General features: G+C 41.6%; 1 protein-coding gene across 1 annotated transcript; it reads left to right on the top strand.

Moving 5' to 3' along the window:
- Positions 1–11,572: 11,572 nt before the first annotated feature.
- ifnlr1 (interferon lambda receptor 1) lies at positions 11,573–19,635 on the top strand. Its single transcript, XM_053881794.1, has 7 exons — positions 11,573–11,779; positions 13,332–13,458; positions 14,095–14,279; positions 14,349–14,533; positions 15,274–15,415; positions 16,123–16,250; positions 17,070–19,635. The coding sequence occupies exons 1-7, from the start codon at positions 11,737–11,739 to the stop codon at positions 17,769–17,771; spliced, it is 1,512 nt and encodes a 503-aa protein (XP_053737769.1). The 5' UTR covers positions 11,573–11,736; the 3' UTR covers positions 17,772–19,635.
- The last annotated feature ends 4,789 nt before the right edge of the window (positions 19,636–24,424 follow it).

Here is a 24,424-nt window from a genome sequence, read left to right as displayed (position 1 = left end):
CTGTCTACTGTATTTGTCTATGTGTGAGTGAAAATGGAGGATCTCTAGGAGTTCACAGAGACCTAATCCAGAACAAGGTGGGACACGGGGTTTTGTGATGGACTCTGCTCAGAGGATTGGCTGGTTGCCCGGGAGGGTGCCAGACCACGCCCCATTCTCAATGAAATTCCAGCAGGAAGAGGTACAATTTAAGGTTTTCAAGGCAGCATGGCTGACTAGAAACTGGATACGACCAGGATAACATTCAACCACAATTACCCACGGAAGGTTTATCACGACAGGAAGAAGCAAGTGGCAATGAGAAAGAGGTTCCTGGAGTTGAAGACTGAGGCAAGCGTTCTCTTCCCTGCAAAGCTGTGGGTTGAATCCAAAGAGGATAGTGTGGTAGTCTACTGTACTATTTCATGCCCACAAAACTATTCCATCACACATGTTGATCTGCTTTTCTTCTCCAGACTTTTTCCTTCGTTTTTGTTTTCAGATCAAGTTGGAAAATATTCTCACAATTCCAAGTGTTGTTTGTCAAACAGCCTGGAACAGAATTAAGAGAGACAGCGGTGGAATAAATCCTTGCTGGCTTCCCGCTTCAGGTAATCAGATCACAAGAGAGAGCAGCCACGCGTGAGGGAATGGGTCAGCACATGCAGAGGTTACACACTTGTGCGATGGAGACGGAGCCACTGCTGCATCTCATTGTAGATGAAGGTAGAAGACACAAGTCTCCGTAGAAACGCTTGTTGCAGGTGTCAGCAAACGCGCTGATGTGGGACGCCGAAACCACAGTCTGGATGAGTTATTACACTCTTGTTCAAGACGATTGTTCAGAGCCCAGACTTTTGACATCCGCTGCACAGATAGTACGTGAACTCATGTAAAACATTTCTCACTGAAACGCACCAATTGGATTTTGCAACTTTAATTTGCGATGTGTTTTATGAGATGGCGCCTGGGGAAGCCGAGAGCTGAGAGGAAATATAGCTCACATTCACTTTCAGGGCTTGATACCTTCTGGATTTCAGAGCGTGTTGGCTCTGAAGTCCGAGTTGGCAGAGGTGAAAATAAATCAGTAGGTGCTGCATATTGCAGAGAGATTCAGAGCCGGCAATGGAAATGGCAAGTCCACATGGAGTTCGGTGGAGTGACATGCAGTGACGTTATTCATGCTTTACTGCCACGAAAATGAAGGAAGAAAGAATCGTGAATTATGTAAATATCCTAGGAGCTCGAGAGGCAGATTAAATTACTTTTTAATGTTGTCAAACTTCATTCTTTTTTTCAAATTTCATAGTTTCAACTGTCTGTACTCATGTTCTGAGGAAAAGAGTGGCTGGCCTGATGACAAGTCTTACTGATAGACAAGTCTATGTGAAGGCAACGAAAATGTCCGGACGTTCCTCTGCTGAGAAAACTTCCCAGAATATCCAACACAGAGAATCTCTCTCATGCTAGAGTGGGCGTTTGAATTCCCAGTGGGGGTCACATTATATTCAACTCAGTCAAAAACTACATATACATTTTTAGTATGGATGACCGTTGATATTATTTTTGTCAAATTTGTCAAGAACATAAATAAATAAGACTGCAGTACATACTGTTTTATGATATATTTTGTTGAATTATTTTAAGATGGCTGTTATAAATTAATATATGGGTGAAAATAAAAAAATAACAAGAAAGACAAATGTCTGTTGTTACCCAGTAAGGATGATATTATTTAGTTGAAAATCATTGATAACAACAAAAGTCAAAAGAAGAGGAAAGAAATTTATGGTAAATTTCACAATTTAAATGCAAAATATGTCAAAAAAAGCAAATGGAAAAAAATGTTAATATTATCAGCCAAAAAACATTCAAGCTAACACACGAAAAGCAACCACTGTTAATAATTGTTTATTAATTATTATATTTATTTAGCTGATATGGAAACAAGCAGGGAAAAGATCTCTTCATCACAACGAAACTGGGGATTAAACAGTCATTTCAATCGCCTTCAAGTGGAGGGATCAGATGTCGGATCTACACACTGAAATGAAATAGCAGACTTGTCAGAGTCATTCACTGTCAGAGATGGTTTATGTAACAGCAGCGGTCTCTGAGGCTGCCGCATGTTTCCTTCATCTCCAGCAACATGAGGGAGAAGAGCCCGAGCCGCAGAGTCACAGATTTTGCTCAGTAACTCCAAAGTGACACAGAGATTAGAGAAATGTTTAGTGGGATTTTAGGTCATGAATTGCTTATCTTTAAGATGTGATGTTCATAAGTCCCCCTCACCCAAATATCCAGTTGTTCCAGGATTAACACATTAAAAAAATGACAAAATGACTAATAGATAAGTGAGTGACAGCAGTGGAGGTGGTGTGATTTACCTATTGGCAGATGCTATTGATCAGGAATTCATGGATCCCCAGGCAGATAAATAACTCATTCAAGCATCCTGAATTAGATTTGATGGACTGCCATGTGCTTCACACTTGTGGAAATGGCAGAAAGGCTTTTCTCAGGTATAAATTCTAAAGGGATGTGCGATGGGGGAAACTCTATAACAGCCTGAGCTCAAGCCACTCTGTTGAAATGGCACGCTCCATCACCAGGGACTCGCAGATCCCGCTTTAGATGTCCGTGTACAAGATTTGCAAGGGCAGTAATTCACGTTCACTGGCCAGTACGCCTTTCTGCTTCATCCGTATGCTGCTCTCAACGCCCAGTGAACATGATGAATGTAAAAAGACCTCGACTCACTTAGAAAAGTTCTGCCATTTGGGGTATTGTGACACAGAGTGAGGACGCAATATGAAGCGGGTTCAGCAGAGTGAGGGCTAAGAATGTGTTTATACTGGTGTCAGCCATGAGTGTAGTTGCCGAGTCATCTTCTCGGAGCCTCATCGTACAATACAGCCATTACTTCTCCATCTCAGGAAAGTGACAACATGATATCCACACATCCTCCTCTGGAATGGGAATGTCACAAGACGGTAATAAACATCCTCCATTTGTAAACACAAGAAAAGTTAATAGTAAGTATATAGAAATGCATACAGTGTGATTTGTCGAGGAAGCTCAGGGAGGTTTGCATTTTTAAACCAGCCCATTCTCAATCCTAAGGCATCATGTAGTGATGACCGTCGAGTGGAATCATCCGTCCACGATACATGTTGACGCTTTCAGTTTCATCAAATGATTCCCCCTTTCCAGCATTTTCTGTCGGATGTTCTGACAGAACAGTTGGGTTCAAGATGGAGGTGCAGTAATGTCAATTCAACATCATCCCCATCATAATCCCAACCACCGTTCCTGAATGCCAGGAATTGCTGGGGGACGGGAAACATTTGATTCAATTGAAAGGCCGAACGTTAAAGGTTCACTTGTGCAGTGACATCGGATGAAAATATCGGCTCGATAGTCTTCTATACACGCCTCACAAGCCTCACCTGTGTATAATAGAATTGTTGCCGACCATCAATTGCAAAATGAAAACGTACGGTATTTAGCAACAAGGTTACGCAACCCACATTGAGCTGAAAAAGGACGCATTTTTGCTATGTCGAAGCTCAGCGCAATCGACTTACCGACGTTGGAAAAGAAGATTCCGACTTCTTCGAAAGTTATTCTCAAGCGTATGTTGTCCAACTATGAGCAGTTTCGTGATAAAAATACAAAAACGATGAAAAAATTGCGCAAATGTGCAGGACGTGTTTGTCTCTGTTTGCATGTTTAAATTATTCTAAATCTTTACCTACTGTTTAGGGAACTTTCCAAATCAGAAATCCATCATCAGGTGACATCATCGGGGGGCGGGAGAGCGTCGCTGGGAATATCCCAGTTCCAAGAACGACTGGAACACAACATTTGTCAGGGTGTTGCACCCCACCAGGGTCCCTCCAAACTTGCTTCAACTCACCATATATGCAACAGCCCATGAAATTCAAACTCTGATCCACTTGATGTCTCCACCATTTTGCACGTGTTGTCATGAGCACACGCAGTTTTGGAGACTGCCCCCAACCAAACAGATGCAAATAAGCTCCAACAAACTCGGACCTTGGTTTTGTAACACAAAAGTGGAACTTGACAAAGCAGTTTCTGCTGCCGGGGGAAGTTTTTAATGAATGCACTGGAGCTGCATTGTACAATTGTAATCACAGATTACAGACGGCATGGATCGTGGCTGGAGGACATGCGGCATAGATTGGCGGCCGTCTCCTGGGGAATGTCAAGAGTGCTCGCATCGCAGCGCTGACTCTCTGTGCCGCTCGCAGCCTTCGACTGTCAGTCTCACGTCGGCTAAATCCTCTTGCTTTCTCAATTCTTTTACAAGCTCATTTGCATTCACACTTGTTTTGCTTGGTTTCTGTTCTATTGAGTTCCTGTCTACCTTGACTTTTACTTTGAATACAGACGCTTGCCTCAGGGAATTATGGAGACGTCAGCGTGAGATTCCGCATCTAGAAGTTGAACTGTTAACTCCGTGAACATGGCAGGGCAGAGTTTAAATAATTTCCTAGACATGTTGCATTTCTTTTCTGAAAATGTTTTGAAGGTCAGATTAAAAAAAAAATATTCAAAGCCAATAGGGAGTTGTTATGCTGAATTTCTGTAGCCTTGAAAACTCATTTGAAAAGTGTTGTCATGCCCAATAAAATATTTTGAGAGTCGAGTGAGAAACTATTCAGAGAGAAGAAGAATCAGCAGCAATCAGAGCAAATAGAGGATTCACTAAAGTAGAATGCTGAAAGAGTCTGAAGAAGATACTTGTGGAGGATTCATACTGTCATCTATTTCAGTGTCAACAGCAGAGGTTGCACCCGAATCCACTGCTTATTATTAGAGGTTTTGGATATTGCTGCTATCTTCAACGCTTGCCATCCATTCAGGTTCAGACTTCCTGCTCCTCTGGGGGAACACTGAGCAGGTATTCTGAAATGAATTTTAGAGATAAACTTTTTTTAAAATCGAGGCAATGTAACTGTTTACTTCTTACATTTTCCCCCAAAATTGCTGAATAAATGGGAAGCAAGTTGCGTCCACATGCTCTAATTTGAACTTATCTTTTAAGATTATTTCAGGCAAATAAAAGAGGACAATGATGTGGATTTCAGCGGTTAAATGAAAAGTGCAGTGACTTAACAAAAACCTGTGTCCAAAGGTCACAGCAGACAGAGAATCCGACACGTCCCATTTTCATTTTTTCCCGCACCTGCCACGTTCTCCTTTCACGATCACCCAGAGCCGTCTGTCCTCCTCCAGAGGATTTCTCCTCAGACAAACACAGCCCGTCTTGGTTCCCAAAGCAGCAGTGGCAAGCGGCAATCGACCTGTCACATCTTATCACAGTTTTTTTCCTCCTCCTCCTTCCTGGGAGAATTGGAGAAATCCTTGCCCAATGGATCTGCAGCCATTAAAATAAAAATAAATAAGAGTGGAATTTGGCAAGTCAACTCACCAATCTCCTTCCAAGTGTTTGATTAGTCTCCGTGGAGTTCACAAATTTGTCGCACCAGTGTTTGAGGTCGTCCGAGGAAAGGACAGGGCTTAGAGTTCGGGGGATTTTTAGTCTGCAATTTGTCAGATAGAAGTCAACAATGGAGAGCGATTGTAGTGGGTGAAAACACAAGGACAAAGGAAAAGTAATTCCCCCTCAGGGACAGACATTCTTTGAACAAACCTATGCCGTGAAGAAAAGCTGTTATACACCACCAAAGAGTCGAGCCACAATGTCAGGTGATTCTGAGAGAGCAATACTAATTTCACTTTTCAAGTATGTCTGACATTTATAATCTGCAGTAGCTTTACAGTGGAAGAGTGAAATTGTGTATTTATAAATCTTGTCGGCCTCATTGAATGACCCTCAGGACCTGAGTTGACTTACATCAGTGGCGGTTCAGGGCCAGCAAAGGCCTTCTCTGCTGGCCTAACATAACCAGAAATCATGAGCATATTTACGACAATAGTGAATTTCATTTTTAATGTATTTTCCCAAAATATATTATATACAGTGTATATAATAATCATACTCACGTCATTTTTTCCAGGTTACAGTTTTCATCCAATCAGAATTCAGCAAGCTTGTGTCATGTCCAAGGCCTTCAGCAGCAACAGTGCAGGCGCAGGTCCCCTCAGAGTGAATGGACACATATAGTTGATGGCTAGTTGCGATAGCCAATTAGATCATGAGTTGGGGGCAGCGAGGCCTTCTAGCTGGCCTCCCGTTGAACATGACTAGTACGCGTCCTGTGATTGGATACTCATCCCGTCATTTCAGGACTAACTGCGACTCGTGTCTCGCTCTGGGAAGCCTGTGGCTTGAACATATGAGGATATTTATGGGCAAACTAGCTTCAGCGCAATGAAACTACAGATGTTTGGTGACATTCCAGCGCGTATCACACTGTTCTCCGCCTCTGCATTTCCCCGCCATCTACACCGGCGAGATAACCAGGCGGAGGAAGTTCACCACTTCCAATCAGTCCACCACCTTAGACTTAGCGTTGGTGAGTGTAAACAATTGAGATATTTATTTTGTTCATGTTTAACATGTTAATAACGTAGCACTGGCGCAGCAATGCAATGACATTGTTCTTGTGTTGCTGTCGGCAAACTGTGGCTGTCTGGTTGGGGTCTATATATATATATATATATATATATATATATATATATATATATATATATATATATATGGGGGATGTACTTGACTGTGCATGGGCTGCCACTGACTTACATGCGTTCTTCACGTAGTTATTACTGTCCACCAGGGGGGCAGCCCACAGTCAAAAGTTTACAACCACAACAAACACAAAACCAAAATGGCGACTGTGAAAGTATTGATAATTAAGTATGTACTTCTTGCACTAAATATTTTTGAAGGAGAGGCCGTTAAATATATCGCAACTGAAAGATGGAGAATTTCTGCCATTTTTTTCGTGGCTCAATGGAGCTACGTATTGGGTAGTAAACTGCAACACTGCCCCGCCCCATGGTTTCTGGCGGTACTGCTCTGTTTGGTCCGTATTAGTAGGCTTTGTGGAAACGTGCAGAAATACGGAGGAAATCAAGACAGGCTCCGTCCGTATCTGGATCTGTAGGTAACGCTGAACATAAATGAGCCTTTGGTTAGTGGTCAGTGGGAAGCAACCCCAAGTGGCTGGGCATCAAGGATGTTCACACCAAATATAGACCTGGATTCAAATCATCGACCTTCTTGCTGTGAGCCTGAGGCACTAGCCACCATTCTGCTCATTCATTCTCTCGTGAATTTATTCCTGTCATTCCAAAGAAGCTCTCCAACACTGTCTAAGAACAAGCCCTGCTCCTATGGAGACCAAGACACCAAGAAATAAGGAAGCAGCCGTTCTCCTCATGAGCTGCCGTTCGTGATGAAATGATAATTAGTTTAAAAGCCCACTATAATTCGGTGGATTCCTAAACTAATCAGCGATTCAGAGATCAAAGGAAAATGAAATCTGAATAAAAATCTTAAGGACTCCAGTCGAGCGGGATCCTTCCAGCGTCGTGGCTGGAGGTCGTCTTCGCTTCTCTCTGAACTCTGTGTAATTCATTTTCGGCCTCATGTAGCTTGTGATTCCTCACGTCGTGGGAGGAGAAAAAACAGGAGATAAGTGAGAAGGTGAAAGAGAAAAGCTAGAGGACACCAACAGACGAACGTGAGAGTCAAGACACCAGAGACAATCCACCTTCATTACAACACTGCTGCAGGCCTCAGACAAGTCTTATTAAATCAACCACAGTATTATTTACTTTTGAATTGTTGCTCCAGTTACTGAGATAAATGAATGAGGAATTTGGGAGTGGATCTTAATTATATCGGCCTGCACGGACCACTTTTGCAGAGTTCACACATTTCCTGCCAGACTGCAGCTCGAGGCTGGGCCTCGCTGTCTGCAAGGGTCTGGGCTTCTTCTCTGTGATCCTCTAATGGAACGTGAGCCATGGTCTGATTGTGGCGCACTTGGTTCAGTTGTTTTTTGGAGAAGAAGCCCAGACTACAGAAAAACCCTTGCTCTTCTGGTGGAATGCTGAGGTGAGATGCTATCTCTCCAGCATGTTTTGGGTCTGTAGCACATGAGCTCCACCTCATCTTGAAGGTGAACCAGCAACGTTCCATAACATCTCTAGCTAAAGAGTCGCGGAAGATTTAGCAGCTGAGGAAAGCAACTCCTCCCCCCATACCGACTTTCTTGTCCCTGCGTCAGTCACTTGGACCTATGGCTTGTAACCATGGTAAAGGTGAGAGCGTGGGTCAACCAGTAAACACAGAATGAGACAGTAGACAAATGGACGCTCGAAACATTATCAAGCTGAATTTCCAACCATGATGTTGTCCAGTTTGGAGATGAATTTAGGGGGTTATATTCATTCAGTTTGTCAAATGGTCAGGCAAAGCGGTGGGTTTGAGGAGTAGCCAGGAGTGGGTGGTGGTGGAGGAGTTGTCAGGTTGTGATCACAATGCTACTTCCAGTGCCCTCTCATTCTCACGCTCTTCGAAAGCTTAATGAGCGACCGCAACTTTTGAGTCCTCTCAAGGTTTCTTCCTATTTAAGACAGTTTCTTGTCTTTCCTTTCAGAAAAAAAGTACATTGAAGGACAGTGGTACCTTGGTTTTTGAATGTCTCGGAATTCGAACAAATGGGAGTTCGAACAAAAATTTCGCATTTTTTTTGCTTCAGATTTTGAACGAAAATCCAGAACTGGAACGCCCCCGAAAAAAGCCTGAAAAAACATAGCGTGCGCGCACTGATCAGCTGACCGACCGTTATTGTGTATAACTCAGCCTCTGTATGCAGACGTGTCTCGTGAGCTACATTTACTGACTGTTTTTTCTTCATATTGAGGTGTAAAACCTTTCCTGTCTCCGCACTGGACCGTGGTAGAGTGTCACAGGGGAGGTGCTCGCTCTCCACACCTCCACTCCAGGGTTTGATGTCCTGTTGTGGGCTGGAGCTGGGACAGGGATGAGGCGAGTCTGGGACAGAGCGTGACTTGGTGTATGACTTTGTCACAGCCAAACTGCACACGCACCGGGCACCTCTTCACTTCTGGAGAGACGTCACTCACTCGGCAACCCCTCCCACATACAGCGGCCACACACATAGAGGAACAGCGCACCTGCAGCAGACACTCTACATTCACTCCTACAAAAGACTATTTTAAGGCTTGGAACGCATTATTTCTTTTTCCATTCATTGTAACGGGAAAAATCGATGCGGATTTCGAACAAATCGCTTCTGGAACGGCCGTCTGGAACGGATTGTGGTCGAGAACCGAGGTATCACTGTATATGTACAATATATTTGTGGTACATTAAATGGGGTTAAATACCTCAAAAGAAAAGAAAATAGAGAAATACATTGATTTAAACTGACTCTGTTGTCACAGGATTAGAACTTTCATTTCAAAGTTTGGCTCTTTTATTGTTCCCACTGTAAATGAGAGTAACTGTTGCAGTACAATATAGGACTTGCAGTATGAGGAATGGGACCTAAAAACTACTTTTTTTGTGCTTCCATCCTGAAGCGCAGCCTTGGTCTTGGTGCATTGAAAACATATTCTCTGTGAAGGAAAGTTTATTTGTACTAATCTGTGGTATCTGTTAATGAAAGTTCCAGCATGATTGAATATATCTCATTGACATGAATAAAAGATTATTTTATGGCTCCCAGTGGATGATTCCATTTAATCTAAGTCGTATCTCTGTTAATACAGAGCTTAAATTGGCAGCATGGAATTTAATCTTCCGCTTCAATGTTGTCTGGCCACACAGCTGGAACACTTTTGTCCTTTTGCGTGTCTTTCATTTAGAGTTGACTGATTTTGAAAGGTGTTGTTGTATGGTTTTGCTTTCGGTCCCGAGCGCTGTCGGAATGACTAAGCAGCTTTCTGAATATGAGGGGGAAGAACCCGAGGGACCATAGACGCACAAAATGTCACTAGCATGCAGAATATTATCCGGCCGCTGAATGGCTTAGTGGGGGAAGTTTAATTGAGGATAAGTGGCTCAGAAACTGTGGAAAAGCAACGCTTGTGTCCAATTTGTAAAAGCTTAGATGAGGACACATAGGGCTCCTCTAAACTCAATAAACTTTTGATCATTATTGTGCGTTGAGTGATCATGTTATGAATCTTTTATTCTTTGTTTTACTTTCTTATTATTATTCCCTTTGCACCTGTTTTGTTTTTTGTTCAGTTATGACCCATCTATCCATCTATTTATACTTTATCATATATATATACAGTACAGCTCCAACAATGATTATCCTACCAAATAAATGCTTGAAATAAATCATCATGAGAGATAAACAAAAGTGGCTTGGGGCAGACTTGCTCTTTTTCTTAGCCTGCAGCAGTAAATACAGAGGTTGCACAACTAAATGGAAATGTTGACTTAACATGACTGAACTTGCTCTTACTTGCAGGAAGCATTAGAACATAAAAAAAAGACTGTGAAAATAATGTTCCACTCTGCCTGAAAATAGTCGGAAGAGACGGTGAAATGCCATCCCGCTTCCACGGCTCCTGGGCTGAGACAGAACCAGGCCGACCTGTGCTCACTCACATCAAACATGTATTATCTTTCCTCACGCTCGGACTCGGCGACAGCGACATCGAGGTGGTGGATGTGCTGCGACAGTCCGACAGATTGATGCTGCTCTTGATGTTCCGCGGTCTAAAGAAGTGTTTCCTTTCTTCTCAGCTTGCGTCCTAAAACTTCAAAGATTGTCTCCCACTCCACGAGGCTTCTGCTGTGAATTAATTTGAAATCGCAAGATAACAAGATGGTCTCTCCACCAACACCAAAACAACCAAGTGAGGGAAAACTCACCTTCTTTCATTTACATTTTCAAATAAACAAGCTGATGCTCATGAGTCACTAAAGAAAGTCCAACCACAGCGGTTTGCTTGGCAATGACTGGAGGGTGTAGGTGCAAAACCAGCCAGCCAGAGTGGGAATAACACACTACATATTTAGTCATATATACTGAGTTATGACACGTCCACATCTTGTCAATGTCTGAATGCCATTTAGGTTGTTATTAATGTGAGACAGTCATCACCTTCTGCCATTTTAAAACACAATCCTTGATCTCACTGAAAACAATTGAGTGACTTGAAGCTAATATTTGACAAATCTGGGCGATGTCAGATTAAATAAACTGTGATTCATCCATGTTAGTAATAAGAAAGCTGCCTCAGGACACATGCTTGCCTGTTGCTTTTAGACTCCAGCGTTCATAAAAGTATCTTAAATTGACTCGTATGAAAGTACAAATTATTGTTTGAAAATACCCTTAGGAATAGGTCTTTTCACACATCATTTGCATGCATGTCAGTCACGCTGCGAGGACTATTTCGTTACTTAGTTTTCCAGTAAATGACAGACACTGGAAATACAGGTAGGTACAGTTAGAGGTGGGCGGGAGGGAAGGAGAGTGACTGACAAGTGTACGAAAAATTAGGAAGGCGGGACGCGGCTGTTGAGGGTGACAATAGCTTGTGGGTGGGGCCTTGTGGAAAGCAACAAAACAGGAACATAGAGGCACTAAACCAAAGTTCACCTGCACACCTGAGAGACGCCACTCCTCGCCCTCATCTGTCACAGCAGAGGGGCCAAACCAGAATACGTGCCCAGAGAAAAGACAGCTTTCTTGGGACATCATTTCATGTTTCCTTTTGGGATTTATCCATAACCTTTTGGGTTTATTTTTTGGTGGAAGGAAACTGAAGATGTGGTCCATGAATGTCCTGATCCTCCTGCTCTTCTGCTACAGTAAGTTGTCGGATTTAGCAAGAGTGAGAAGAGGCAGTCAAGCGCTGACAGATCTCACTTTCATTCAGACTGGTCTTCATACGTTTCACTTTCTTGCCATCAGGGCAATGATATAGTGTGATTTCTTTTCATTTGAAATCCACATTTCTCATTTTACATGAGTGATGGATGGAAGACAGTGTGCATGGCTTGGATTTTCTGGAATTGTCACGACTGCTAATGTAACAGCTAATAATGCTTTTTTTTTCATTTATTAATAGAAGCAGAATTTTCACTTTTATTTTTATTTATTGATGTTTACTTCATAGATGAGTAATATCATATCAATGCAAATGATTTCCAATAAAATAATGGTTAATAAAATAAAATAAAAATTAAGTCTTAAAATAAGTCACAAATTTCTATGAAGTATTACATCACGTTTTGAAAGATTCTAATGTAATTTATAAATAAATATATGCAGTTTTGATTTAGTTTTTATATTACTGTCTATATTATAAAAACTCGGAAATTATCGATTACGTTTTATGTCATTCAGCCCAATAATTGTGTAAAATGGTCTTAAACTGATTTAAATAATGGAGGTAACAGTTTTCATTACATTGTTATTTTCTACGCTGCCTCTACAATACAAGAAACTTCATGGACACTCTGTAGTTTAGCTGTGATTTATTTGTGCATATTAAAAACAATGTAAAGACAGACGTTATTTCATGTTATGTGCAAATTCCTGCCGGCTGAAAATCACTTGCTACACATTCAGATATTTGAACTGCGGCAGCCTGATGTCCAAACCTGCGATACATGAGCTACCGCTCCAAAACATCAAATGGCGACCAAGTTATGACTTGTGTGACTTAGCAGTTTAAATATGTTAATTATTCTCACCACCACATAATGGGACTTGAACACTTCCCTGTGTGGCTCGCACAAATAAAGAAGTCATTTGCTAACATGACTCACTTTGGGGTAATGAAGAAAATTGATTTGTTTTTCTTCCCTGTTTGTTGTGTGCGTCACTTCAAAGTGTCATTTTTCGACTGGAGTACACACTGCAGCATTTGGTCAAAACCTGTGAGAGAGAACACAAGCTAGTCTACAAAAGTGTCATTGAAAGTCATTTTCAAGGAAGGTGTCGACAAGGGAGACCCTGACTATCACTTTTGTCTTGACTCACTTGAGCACACTATTGACATACAAAGGATGAGTATGTGTTCATGACCTCGCTTTTGAAACCATACCAGGAATAGATGACAAACTAGATGTGCAAGGGTTTTCCTCGGGCATCATCTCCAAAAAATGTGAAGCCACTGCTCATGAAATAAAACCGCTCTTAGCGCACATGCACTCGGTGCCGAAGGCTATTTGTCATGGAAAAAAAGAAGTTAAAACTGTGCGCTGTAGCTTTCCATTTAGTCTGAACCTTGAGGGGTTTTTTTATTTATGAGAATGTAATTTAAAAGTATGTATTCTGTATTCTGGCCTGTGTATGTTCTGCTCTTGACTAGAACTCTATCGCTCGCTCTAAATGCTGTTCTCCAATTCTACCCAGCTTGTCTCTCAACCAGCAACGAGGATGTCTACTTCGAATCCAGGAACTTTTTTAATGTTCTTCATTGGGTGCGTCCGAAAAACTGTTCCCCAGGAGAGGACGTTCTCTACACTGTTAGGTATAAGAGGTGAGAACCAGGAGCAGGGAGGAGGGGTGGATTCCTTCCTTCACTATCTTTATTTTATGTATTTTTTATTTTTATTTTTTTATATTTGTAGATTTAAAAAAATAAAAAAAGGGCTGTCAATCAACAGTAGTACGCAGCAGAGACCAGGCATTCCTCTTTCGCTTCTGTCCTTTGAGTAGAAACTCATGTTGTCAACACATTTTCTCACAGGAAAAGGTTAGGTCTGTTAATCTCGCAATAAATGTCACCAAAAGGCCAAAACGGAAAGAAATGATTGAACGGACTGATGAGATATTGGCCAGGCAGCTTGAGTCTGACGGAGCCGTATTGTTGGCTTCCAATCGTATGATGAGCATGAAGATTGATGCTGCCGCCAAAGGCCCATAGACGTTTCAACAAAGTCAAATAGTTCTGAGGCTTGAAAATACGCTAATATAGTGCTTAACAGCAGGATGCTGACAAGCTCAGAGGGCACAACTGTGGTCAGTCAAATGTGCAAAATACAATGCAGGTGTTTACATTGAATTTAAAGGAATAGACTGGTGTGTTTATAAGTAAGTGTTCTTTGGCTGCTGCTCATTTTATATTGGACTCGTGATACCAATGTGAATCTAAATTGCACTTAACTGGTTCCAGCGATTTGAATGGCCAGAGGTTCAAGGTAAAAAAGGAGTGCCAAAACATCACAGACCTGTTCTGCAATTTGACAATGGAGACGCCGTCTGAACCCGATGTACACTATATCGCCCAAGTGATTGCCCGAGGCCGCCACAGGACGTTCTATAACACCACATCGCTCAGGTTGAACCCGATCGCAGTCAGTGAGTGTGCATTATTTATTCATCCACTCATTCATTTCTGCTTAATCACCGTCTTATTTGATCCTGCAGCAACGTTTGGAGCGGCCGACTTGACCGTTGAACCTGCACTGTCCTCTCTGCAAGTTCATGTTGCCGTGCCTTTGGGACCAAACGGGATCTCAGTGGCTGACTGGATGGTCAGAAGCAAAAAAGGGCCATTTCCGGTTCATGTGAAATACTTCTTAGAGATTACTCATCCAGAGTGGGCCGAGCAGGTGAGTCGCTAAAGCCCTTCTGGGTCACCAATCAACTACAATCCGTGACTTTGAAACCACGTCCATTTCCGTCACTTGACTGGCTAGTCAGCTAGCAACAGTGCGACCAGCACCCAAAATGTATTCACCATCTAAACCAGTCAATAGTCACGTTTTTTTGCTTTCTTTTACTTATGAACCAATACAATGACCATAGTTACATGGCAGCTCAAAAAATGGAATGACTACCACAGTCTGATGAAGATAAGAGTTTAAAGATGTAAGTAAACACGTAAGTCTGGCAATGGAAGATAAACAGGCCGAAAATACCTCCTAACAGCAAAAATTTTCATTCTGAAACCTGTCTCTGCGCTCCCAATATTACGGCTCCAACAGTCTACAGTACTGACACCACCACCAGGCCAGTTTAAAGCACACGCCATTTCAGACTTAGCTACTGTGGAACCTTGAAATTTCAATCGGCTGCATTATGCCACACAAGACATCGACAAAATACAGAAATCCATCGTATCATGTGTCAAACCAGACGACCTTGACACCTGAAACTGGCTGGGTGTGATCCCAATACAAATTTGATATATTGTTTGTTATATTGTTGATGTTATTGGAGCTTCAGCTGACGTATAAACAAAGGCATCTCTGATTATTTGTGTTGAATTTGAACGTGTCAGACTGTTGATCATTGCTTGTTGCCTGGTTGTGCAAAGCTGACTGTACTTCGTGTCTCTGCATCCCTGCAGAAACACAGCAACACTTCAGGCATCTTCAACATCAACTTCACAGTGAACAACGTAAAATACTGCGGCCATGTTTACTACCGGCCCTCAACCGAAAGAGGCCGCCCAGACAGTGAGAAAGCTGACTTCTGTGTGACCCTGCCTGGTAAGGACAATGAGCTCCACTCAAGAATGTCAGTCATGGTATGTTCACACCTAAGGTGATTTGGCACCACTCGGCAAAAAAGGCAGGCCTAGTGCTGCGCCTCAACATAGCTGAAGACATGCTGAATTAGAAGTCTACTTTCCGTACATAACTTAATATAAGTTAAGTTAACTGAATAACTGAATAACTGAATCACTGAGGAAACTAAAACAGTAAACAACACAAGATCTCTGCCATGTTTTTCTTTTTATGTTTTACCTGTATTTATGTTCTGGCTTCATGGCCCTTCACAAGCATCACAAAAAACTATGAATAACATCAAATAAATGCCCACCCTCCAACACTCTCCTCCCTCTCCAACTCAGCCAGTCACCACCTTGACTATAGCACTATATATCATGCAATGTGTTTGACTCACTGAGGACCCACAAAAAGAGCCATGTTCCCACCTCTTAGTCTTAGACTGTATCTATTCCCTTAAAAGTGAGTCGCAAAACACGATATCTCTTTGACCATCTATTTATCCCCATGGAAATTCCTCCCCTTGATAAAACAGCAACTTCCTGGTAGGGCTCTCTTTCCACATGCAGATAGCAAACGTTACCAAGAGACAGGTGTGACTTCCTGAACACGTGTCTGAGCATGTGTGTCCTCATGACCGTTCATGGCTTCTTCTTCCCGTACTGATTGATCCTGCTCTTCCTCAGGTGACCCGATGATGACTCTGCCGTGGTCCATTGCCGGTGCTGTCCTTCTGGCAGTCATTGCCACCGTCTCCTGCGTGTCCTGTTGGATCTATGCCAAGGGTGGAAGACAGAGCTTGCCAGAGAAATTTGTAAGAGATCTGAATGTGAAAAATGTTGCTCTTCTGGAATGTCACTGCTGTTCGATGCTCTCATAGACTGCGAAAACTGTAAGAGGGTGCCCAGTGAAACTAAGAGTAATCTAGCCGGGCAGGTGCACTGAGAGCCGCGGCACCCTCACATTACTCTATGATAGCGGACGGCTATATAAGTAAATCACTCACAGGGACTTTTAAAATGTACTTCTACTATCGCTTTAAAAAAGGGGTGTGTCATTGTGTGTCATAGCAACCAAACTCAACAGACAAAGATAAGAGCCCCATCTTTGGACAGCTGTTGTCGATACAAAGATTATATATATATGTGTGTGTGTGTGTGTGTGTTCTGTGTGTACTGTGTTCTGTCTGGGTTCTACTGTGCAAAAAAATGGCCAATCAAGTTGAAGTTAGCAAAATGGTAATCTCATTCATTTACATTGCATGACTGACAAGAACTACAAAAATGGATGTTGGGCAGTGACCTCAAAACTCAGCTCCTCAAGCCTTTTGAGGCAAATCAAGCAAATAGATAAATGTTTGGGTTTTTTTTTTAATGTTTCAGTACATGTTAAGGTGATGCTTCACCTAAGAGTTGCCAACTCCTGAAACAAGGAAGAACTATACAGGTCCCCTTTAAGATTAAGAGACCGACTGCCATGCTTCTCGGAATTTAAAGCCCCTGACACGTGCTTCATATGGGACGTGTAAATGCCCCTTGATGTTTCAATTTTATTTCATCTTAAATATTCTTGAAACATGCAGTTTATTTATCAAGATGTTTTTGAGCTCATTTTTGGTTCATCTCTTTTTCAGATGCAGAAAACACCTACCAACAACTGGTTGCAAAACCACTGGATGGAACCTCCTGTCATTGACAAGGCTTCTGTGTCTTCACCTGTGGTTGTGGGAGACGGAGGCTACTTTCCCCAGGAGGGCTCCTGCTCAACCTGGAAGGACCATTCTGGTCTTTCTTCTGAGACAAGTGACACCAGACAAGAGGAGGAAAACTCCAGCTCCCAGTCTTCCATAGCGTACGGTACAGTGGCCGAGCAAGGGGCGCAGGCTCCATCGCTTGTCGATGACAGCAATGTTTACGCCAACCGTCAAATGTGGAATACAAACACTCCAAAGCTACAAGAGGAGGAGGAGGAGGCAGTGGCACCGTTGCTGCTCCACACAACTCGAGATCCAAATGGACAACTCCTGTTGCCTTGGCTTGACCCCCAGTTTCAGGTCAGCGCAGATGAGGCACTGCCCAGTCCAACGCTCCATCTCTCGGACCTTTTGGACTCAGAAGATGAGGATGAATGTTTACTGCGTCTGAGCAGCATAGACTCCGGGTGCGACAGTTCGGACCTCTCACCCACCCAGGAGGATTGCAGCACCCACTACTTCCCAAACACTGCACCTATTTCCTGCGAAGGACGCTCACACACGCCACCTGGTGGGTATAAACAGAACCAGGTGACTGAGATGGATTCAGTCCAGAACACGCCGAGGACTGACGATGAATGACGGAGCTCAGAGCGACAATCACGTGACTAAATTGTTGTCATGTTCCTTTACTATATGAACATTTCCTCCTCTGGAATACATGCTGAGACGATATTGCAATACAGTGAGAATTCAGTCCGTCATTACTTGGCTCCATACTGTATGTTCTTTTTTAGTAGACATACAACATATAATTATTTTTACATAAGCTTTTATTACACAACATTCAGTTGTTACTAATGTGAATCAGTATTTATGCTTTAAATTGAGACAGATTTTGTTCATCAGAGTCTCGATTCTGAATATATTCTCCTTTTTTCTTCATACAAACTTTTTAAAGGTGTCATATTAATAAATAAATGTGTAAAGTAAATAGAGTGTTTGATGTCAAAACTATTTCTTCGCTATTGTGGAGTTTATATTATCATTTATCATTTTGTTTTCTCTGTTTTTATAATAATAACCTGGAGAATGAGCCTCATGGTTGTAGATCTCGACATCCCGCTCCCAAAAGTTACACCCTCATACCGCTTGTTGTGAGTCAAGCGGGACAGATGCAGGCTCGTGGGAAACTTAGTCGGCTGTGACTCCGACTAACTTCTGATGGCAACCACTCGATAGTAACTACAGCAACATATACGGAGCTGTAAAGCTGCTGAGCTTTGGACTGCACTTGTTTATATAAATATCTGGTATGTGCTGTGATGATTTGGACTGTAAATAATTTACAAGTTCAATATCAAATGGAGGAAATATATATATATATTTAATCATACGGCATTTAAAAAAAAAACATATGGCATTACAGCATTGTGTCACATGACTTAGATTGTTTTTATTAACACATTTTGTGGATTGTAAAGTCAATAAGCATATATTTTTTATTTTTTTTCAAGTGTCTTATCAACACCTAAATAAATATTTACCAAGTACTGTGTCATTACAGCGTCCACGTCAGAGGCACAGGGTGTGTTGATGTCGATGTTGACATTAGTGATTAGCTTTAACCACATTTTTATTTCTGTTTTTCTTCCACCATAGCTATAAATGAATGATCTTTAAAATATTTTGCAAGATATTTCGGATTTATGACCAAAATCTTTATAGAAATAGATGGTATTTTAAGCGGTTGATCTGACGTGGTAACTGTTCTGTCCACATTCTCAGATTTCAAAAACAAAAGTGATGCTTCATCTTATGGCCCCACACAACAACCACAGTCCATAATGTGGCCCCGTAGGAAAGTTAGTCACCCACCCCTGATCAGAACCCAAAATACTGACTCAGTTTTGTTGACTTCCAGCTTGGTTTCCACCGGATTCATCATCTGAATTTGACCACTGGAACAGATTTCAAATGATGTGTAAAAGAAATGTTGGACAGTAATATTGTAGCCAAAACGTTCAGCTCAGCGAAGCTTCGCGTGCCGTTCAAACGGAGGCACACACCCAGAGCTGGTCACTATGACGCATGATCTCAGTCACAGACAGAGTTACTTATTAACCTGTTTTTGGACGACCAGACGGTGAGCAGCACAAGATCAGGGCGTAGAAACTCCGCTCAGATATGATTCACCCTGTGCTGTGGGGCCGTCACACTTGCCACCGCTCCTCTCTGCTGCCACAAATGACAACACCTGAGGGTTTATATTCCTCCTGCCTTCTTCTTTTGACCCCAAATATGAGGAATTTATTGAGAGGAAATTCAGCTCCAAGGTGATGGAAAGTGTCACAATCATAATGTTAAGTGCAAAGCTGGAAACAATCATGAATAAATGTGCCGCCATGATGTTTAAACCAATGAAATGAAGGCAAATGAACCTGCCTCCGTGTGTTCAGTCGGCGCCTCACCTCCTGCTGCCTCAGCTCAAAGTGGACCTGAGACTATCCATCATCTCCTGTTTTAGATGACTTGAGCATTCTTTTTCCTAATTACAGACCCATTAGATACTCATTAAAAAGAGAAGGAAAGAGATTGCATTCAATTATATGACTTTGATCAATGAAATTAGAGATTAAATAGCCGCAGTGAGAAATGTGGGGGTGTTCACTTGTAACATTAGAGTTTCAATTGCTTGTCGTTCGTTTTCTGTTGCAGATCTGATTGATATTTAATTTATAAGTAGCTTTTAGACTGATTTGACTAATGAATGTGCAGTTTTAGGAAAAGTATTTATGATTCTCTTCGCCAGTTTTTATTGACAAATGTGTGACTCAGTGTCGTATTTCACAGGCTTGTTGCTAAACTTGCTTTGTCAGACAGATTGAATAATTCTGAATCACAACGGGGATTTGAAAAATGAATTTAGGGTGTGCTGAACTATTTTGGTTCAGAGCATGTTAAAAATAAAGAAATTTAAAGGCGCCCATATTATATATAGCAATGTAGTAATTTGATGACTATATATATATATATATATGTATATATATATATATATATATATAGTAGTTATAAAATGATGGGGAAAAAACAACATATGAGACCAAATAAAATTACTTAGTAACTATAAGATCTTCATCATGAACATGAGAAAAAATATTAATTTTGTTGAAAAATAATAGAGACAATTTTTTTTTTTTTTAAAAAAGGCCACGCCAAATGTGACTTAAAAGGTCATGAGAAAAAAAAAGTATGAAAGGCAAAAAATATATATCATCATGAAGTGACGGACTGTTCTGAAACATTACAATTGAACCTTGTACCCATAAGAACATGAAACTGCTATTTCTGCGTTCTTTGTTTCAGTTTCCCACTGGCCCCAGAAGGGGCCCGTAAAAGGGCCACATATGGCCCCTCACTTTAGTGAGTAATGTTTTCAATGTCAGTCAATATTTAGGTCAGATCATTTCTTTCATTGACCCCCTGCATCCACAAACATCTGTCATCGAAAACGTCCGGCATCAGACGGTGACGATCAAGTGCGACCAAACCGTTTATCAAGCAACTCACTGAGACCAGGCTCCGCTCATCCATATTTCATGGTGGTAAAAGCACCGAGCATGAATTCTGAATAAGCATGAATGATTCATAAAAACATGATAAGTCGTTTTGGGCGTCCACCAAATATTTATTTGTTTTTCGCCGGGCTTACACGCCTAGACCGACGTCGACTACATTTTCTGCCCTGGTTGCTTTGGGAAATTCCCCGCGGGTGATTTGCATAAGCGCTCTAAATAAATAAGATTTCAGAGCCGTTTCTTTGAAAAGTTAACTGAGCAAGTGGACCTGCGGATGTGTCTGCCGCGAAGCTATTTTAGTCCCACGGTCACTGCTGCTGTACCACGAGAAGAAAAGGCTGGGTGGCATTAGCTTGCATTGTCTGCTGATATTCCAGAGGCAGGTGTGGCCACTTATAAATAACAGCTGACCTTTCGCGATAAACTTTAGCCTCCATGATACTGTACTGTTGAATTACAAGCAGATATCAGACCATCTCTCTGAAGCAGCAATATAGATTTATTGCTCAGTGCGTTTAGTTGATGTTCAGTCAAGCGCCGCCCTCAAGAATGTTTGCTTGTAACAATCTATTTTGAAGATGGTGTCGCTTTCTATCTGGGGGAGCTTTCAGTCCAGGAACTACTAGAGTTAGCTCAGAGGTCAGCAACCTTTTTTAACATGTGCTGCTGCAAGGTTCCTTTCTACAGCAATACACGTTTATTTGAATAGAACTATTAATGATTCGCACCCAGAGAGGAAACGGATCATGCCAATGATTATTTAGAGGAGTTTATTAGATTGTAATGTAATAATAAATACATTCATAATAAATGATAGTAATCTCTTAGTTGTTTTTTTTACTGGGTTATCAAAGTGGTGTTCAGTTTGTATATGCTTGCATTTCATGTATAGTAGTGTAACCTGCAAACATACCATGCAAGAGTGTTTGACCACCATGTTATTTTTAGTGGTGAGAATATACAGAGTTAATTACAATTAATTAATTACAACAAAAACACTTTTATTTAATTTCATGTAATATTTTAAAATTGAAACTCTTATAGCAACATTTTCAAGACATGAAAAGAGCTTAAGTTTAAATAAGGTGATATAAAAACTTGAATATAGCCACCATTGTGATTTATTGTGCTGTTGTCAAACTGGTGCAAAATAAACAATATTTTACCAAATTCAAATTGAAAATGTGTATTTTGTGTTTCTGGTGCTTCCAATTGTGTTCCTCTGTCCTGTTTGTGTTTGCTCCCGGTTCAGCAACGCCTTCATCCCTCTGTCTTCATGAGTTATATTGTGAATAATAAATAAATAATAAATTGTTCACCTTTGATTTTGTTGTCACCACTCGCTGACAGAGGCCACAGTATGACCCAAAGTTTGGGGAGTAACTTCATCTATTTTGTATGTTATGACATCACCAGGCGGCTGCCATAGTGTGTTACATAACTTTTACAGACCTGATGTTCATCTGTGAAGCAGCGATGATGATGATGGCTGGGCTTCATTGTTGTTGGGAACCGCTGCAGCCTCCACTGCTATTTACTGTGTATTTCTCTTTGGCAGCTGTCACGTCGTTTGATTGAAATGCAGCCCACGAATGATGAACTCTACAACTCCACCGTGAACTTGAACCGCGGCTTGTCAAGCTGAAAGTTTGGTCGGACAAAGAGCGAGTGCGAGCAGTGCTCACACAAGTCTAATGAACTATCGAATCGCGTTTAATGAGTCGTAACATTGAACAAGTTCTCCGAACTCATCAAAGATGGTGGAGAGGCAGGAACGCGGAAAAATATAAACCAGTTCAAGTCATTCCTGAGGAATATCGTTGCGTCCTGAGTCGACCCAGCCGCGCCAGAATCAGGTCGCAGACGGCAGAAGTACCCACCAAACTTTTTAGGAGATGGATGAAGGGAACATTTTAAATTAGAGTTCTTAGTTAACATTAAGTTTTGAATAAAACATTCACCGTTGCGGTTAAAAAGAGCTCTTCAGGACATAATTAAGAATTAACACAGCTGATTCACTCCTATAAAAGTCAAGTTTTAAAAGAAGTTTTCATTGACGCTCAAGAGATCATGACCATTTCCTGACCCGGACAGTAGCTCAGTTATTTATTTCCGTAGGTCACATCCAATTTCCTATGGCTTTTCACCCCAGCTGTGGAGTAGGTGGCTGAGCATGGTGACGGACTCGCTTCTGTTTACTGTTTTTTTTTATTATTAATTTTTATTATTATTTACCCACGGTAATAATCACAAGAGGAGGAAAAGTCCCTATTCCTTCTCAACATCAGCACCAGTTCATTTTCTTTTTCATTTCTTTTTGCTGAGCGAGTAGACGTTGGAGAGGATTATCCCGGGAAGCGGAGTGCGCGATCCTCTTTGGCGAAGGCGAACAAGAGGCACGTTTCCTCTCCTCCTCAGCCTCTTCCACCCAACCAAAAGGTGAATTGACTCCGAAACTGACACCAAAAATACTGGTAGCAAGTCAGATGGAGTCATAGCCCTGATATTCACCAACTGATCCCGTGTGTAAGAACACGCGGATGCTCCATCAAAACACAAAAATAAGCAAAGTGACACGCACAATAATTCCAGGCCAGCCTTCGTCGGCGCCATCTTTAATAATGTAAATCCTCTTCCTAGTAGTGCAGCTGAGTCCTCTTTTTCCGATTTTGGGTATTTTTGTTCCCCTGATTCCTGCACTTTCCTCAACACCTGAATGATTCCCGATCAATCATTGCTTTACGTGTCTGGGATTCTAGACCTTCTGTTACCACATGGTGTGTTATGTTGATGCCTGTGAGTCACTACTCAGGAACTTGTGTTTCCTCTTTGGATGTCTCCCTCTGATGTTCAACCCACTGGTGTTTGTACTTGACTTTTTGTAATTTATTTATTTTTCTTTTCATGGACACACTTGTGCACGTGAAGGTGTGTGTATAGCTACACGTCCTTGTGGTGACCTTTTGTTATTTGCGGGGGCTTTTTGGCCTTTCACACAAGTTTAAGCCACAATTTGAGGAATAAGACTTCAAAACAGCTGGGTCATTATAATTAGGTTTCAGTTCGGTTCAGAGTCCTGGTTAAGGTGAGCTATTTGTTTTGAATGGTTAGGTTTAGGGGGAGACGCTGGGGAAAGCATTTTGGCAATGAGAAAATGTCCCCACAAGGATGGAAATACCAATGTGTGTGTGTGTGTGTTTCATGAATGTTGAAAGTTAATTCCATAAAAATTACACTGACATGGACAAAATAACGCAGTTAAATCATGTCTATTATGTACATTAAGTAATGTATTTACATATATGTATAGATATATGTGTAAAAGTATGTACATTCAGTATGTCTGTGCTATTCCAGCACCTCATCCTCCCTCCTCCCTGAAGGTTTCCATCCTTTGTCTCCTCGTCCGTCCTCTACCTGTCAACTCACATTTCTCAATATTTAATCTCTTGTTCCCTCCCCAAAAAAAAGTGCACAGAAAGTTGACATGCATAAATATGTATTTCAGCTTCTGTAATAAAGCTGTCTGTTTTTGTTTCGACTTCCTCTCAATGTCATTCCAGCTGTTCCTTTCAGCTGCTGATCGGCTTTCCTTATTGTCCGGGGAGAGATGGTGGCGCGTCCCGGCTACTTGTCTGTAAGTCGATCCGCTTGAATGCAATTGCAATCTTTGTCGTAATCCCCTTGTTGAGGAACAGTGAGTGCATGTGTGGATGG

The sequence above is a fragment of the Synchiropus splendidus genome, chromosome 12 (assembly GCF_027744825.2).
Source record: "Synchiropus splendidus isolate RoL2022-P1 chromosome 12, RoL_Sspl_1.0, whole genome shotgun sequence".
NCBI classification, from domain to species: Eukaryota; Metazoa; Chordata; class Actinopteri; order Syngnathiformes; family Callionymidae; genus Synchiropus; species Synchiropus splendidus.
Note: the sequence above shows the minus strand (reverse complement) of the source record. Positions and strands in the feature narration are given on the sequence as shown.